The 1,922-nt window shown below is 64.3% G+C and overlaps 1 protein-coding gene across 1 annotated transcript; it reads left to right on the top strand.

Moving 5' to 3' along the window:
• Positions 1 to 192: 192 nt before the first annotated feature.
• Positions 193 to 1,750, top strand: EMIHUDRAFT_123950 (hypothetical protein; the record flags this gene model as incomplete). The annotated part of the gene is made up of 2 exons (XM_005772253.1): positions 193 to 310; positions 942 to 1,750. Coding segments are annotated over 2 exons (927 nt in total), but the record flags the coding sequence as incomplete, so codon positions are not given.
• Between the last annotated feature and the right edge of the window lie 172 nt (positions 1,751 to 1,922).

Below are 1,922 nucleotides of genomic sequence, written 5' to 3'. Positions count from 1 at the left end.
CTAACCAAACTTTGAAATTCGCCCGCGCACGCCCGCGCACGCCCGCGCACGCCCGCGCACGCCCGCGCACGCCCGCGCACGCCCGCGCACGCCCGCGCACGCCCGCGCACGCCTGACGCGTTGCCCTCGACGGCTTCGCGGACGCTCATCGTCGTCAGCAGCACCGACCACTCCAGAGGCGGGGCGAGCCAGGCAGTGCTAGCCGCCAATCTGGCGTATCGCGCTTCCTTTGTGCGCTTCGCCCAGAGCCGCGGCTATGACGTCAGCCTGCGGGAGCCCGGCTCCGCGGACGACGACCTCGCCTTCTTGGGTGGGGCCGATACTTTCATCGCAGGCGGAGGGGGCTACTCGCTCGCAGCCGCCGTCGTGACCCGCTACGCGCTTGGTGGCACCGTCCTCTTTCCGCAGCCAATTTGCGACCGGTCGCCAAACAGCCGCAACCGGAAGCACGCTCGCGAGAACGCGGCGTCGACACAGTGAGCTCGAGACGCGAGGTGCTCATGAGCCGTGGTTCTTGTCGAGCTAACGTACGGCCGAGGAAAGAGTCGATGCGTTGCGTGCGCTTTCATGGTAAATTATTTTTGTGTATCGAGGGGCGTGGCTGGTGCGTGGGCCGCGTCTCTCGCCTCCTTTAGGCACTTGTGGGCGCAGAGAGAGAGATTTGGTTTTTGTTCGCGCCGGTGAGCGATAGAGGGGCAAAGAAGGAAAACAGAGAACCCAAACGAGTGCCGCCGGTGCATATCCTGCCGAGGCCGGGCTGCACTCAGAGTAGGTAGGTAGGTAGAAAGATGAACAACAGTCAGGCTCGGACTGGACACCAGCGCGGTATGGGTGGACGCGGGACAGATGATACTCAGACGGCGCTCTCAAAAAAGAAAAAAAGAAAAAAGAAAAGGAAGGTCACATTGCGACACGCTTTGGCGGCTCACACCTAAGACAAGGTCAAAGGCTTGCAGTGTTAGCTGCCTTTGGCTCGTACCACCTCACCGCCGAGCCGTCCACGCACTGGGGCTGCGCGGACCTGTGCGGACCAAACGCCACTCTCGCATGCGTGCAAAGCTCGGAGGAAAACGAGTACGTGGCGCGCCTCGCCGCCGATGCGGGCGTGACTTGGTTCTGGATCGGCAACTACCAGCGGCCCGCCGAAGCGGAGCCCGGCGGCGGCTGGGACGTTTGCCAGTCCGGCGAGACGGCAAACTTTGTCAATTGGGACAAGTTTGAGCCAAACAATTATCGCGGCGCAGAAGAGTGCGCCCTTATGATCGATGGGTTGTGGCACGACGGCCATTGCTACCTTGAGTTCCCCTGCCTCTGCAAGTCGGGCGCCAACCCCTCCCCAGAGTACATGGCCTTCGCGGAGGTGGAGCGCGAGCGGGACAAGTCCCTTCGCGCTGGGGCCCCCGTCCTGCATTACATGGCGCTTGCTTTTTGTTTTGCCGTGTCCGGGCTCAGCCTGGTCTGGGCGCTGGTCTGCCTTTTCCGAGACGTGGGGGGAAAGCACGAGCAGTTTGCGGGTGCGGGCCTAGAGATGGTGCAGAGCGACGCGGGGCTTGGTCCGCACGACCAGGGGGTGCACGCCTCGCTCCTTTCTTGGGACGTCATGCTGTTCCGCTGCAGCTGGCTGCGCTCGCGCCCACCCGGTTACGTGCTGCCGCGCCGGCAGGACCTGCCACCAGAGGCGCTGTTTCCGCCCGAGGAGGGGGCCGCGCTTTTTGCTCGGCAGGACCGCAGCGCGTGTGCGCTCACCTAGGGCTGTGCGCCCCGCCCTGCAACCCCCCCCCCCCCCCCCTGTGTGGAGCGTCTCAGCCTCTCGCATACTGCACGATAGGGTCCACGCCACACCACCCCGACCCAAGCGGCGAGAACCTGCAGCACATCGTGTCCTTCCTGAACTCGCCCACTGGGCATGATTCGTCGCGCTC

The sequence above is a fragment of the Emiliania huxleyi genome (genome assembly GCF_000372725.1).
Source record: "Emiliania huxleyi CCMP1516 unplaced genomic scaffold EMIHUscaffold_3600, whole genome shotgun sequence".
Taxonomy (NCBI): domain Eukaryota; phylum Haptophyta; order Isochrysidales; family Noelaerhabdaceae; genus Emiliania; species Emiliania huxleyi.
This window is presented reverse-complemented; position numbering and strand designations above follow the sequence as displayed.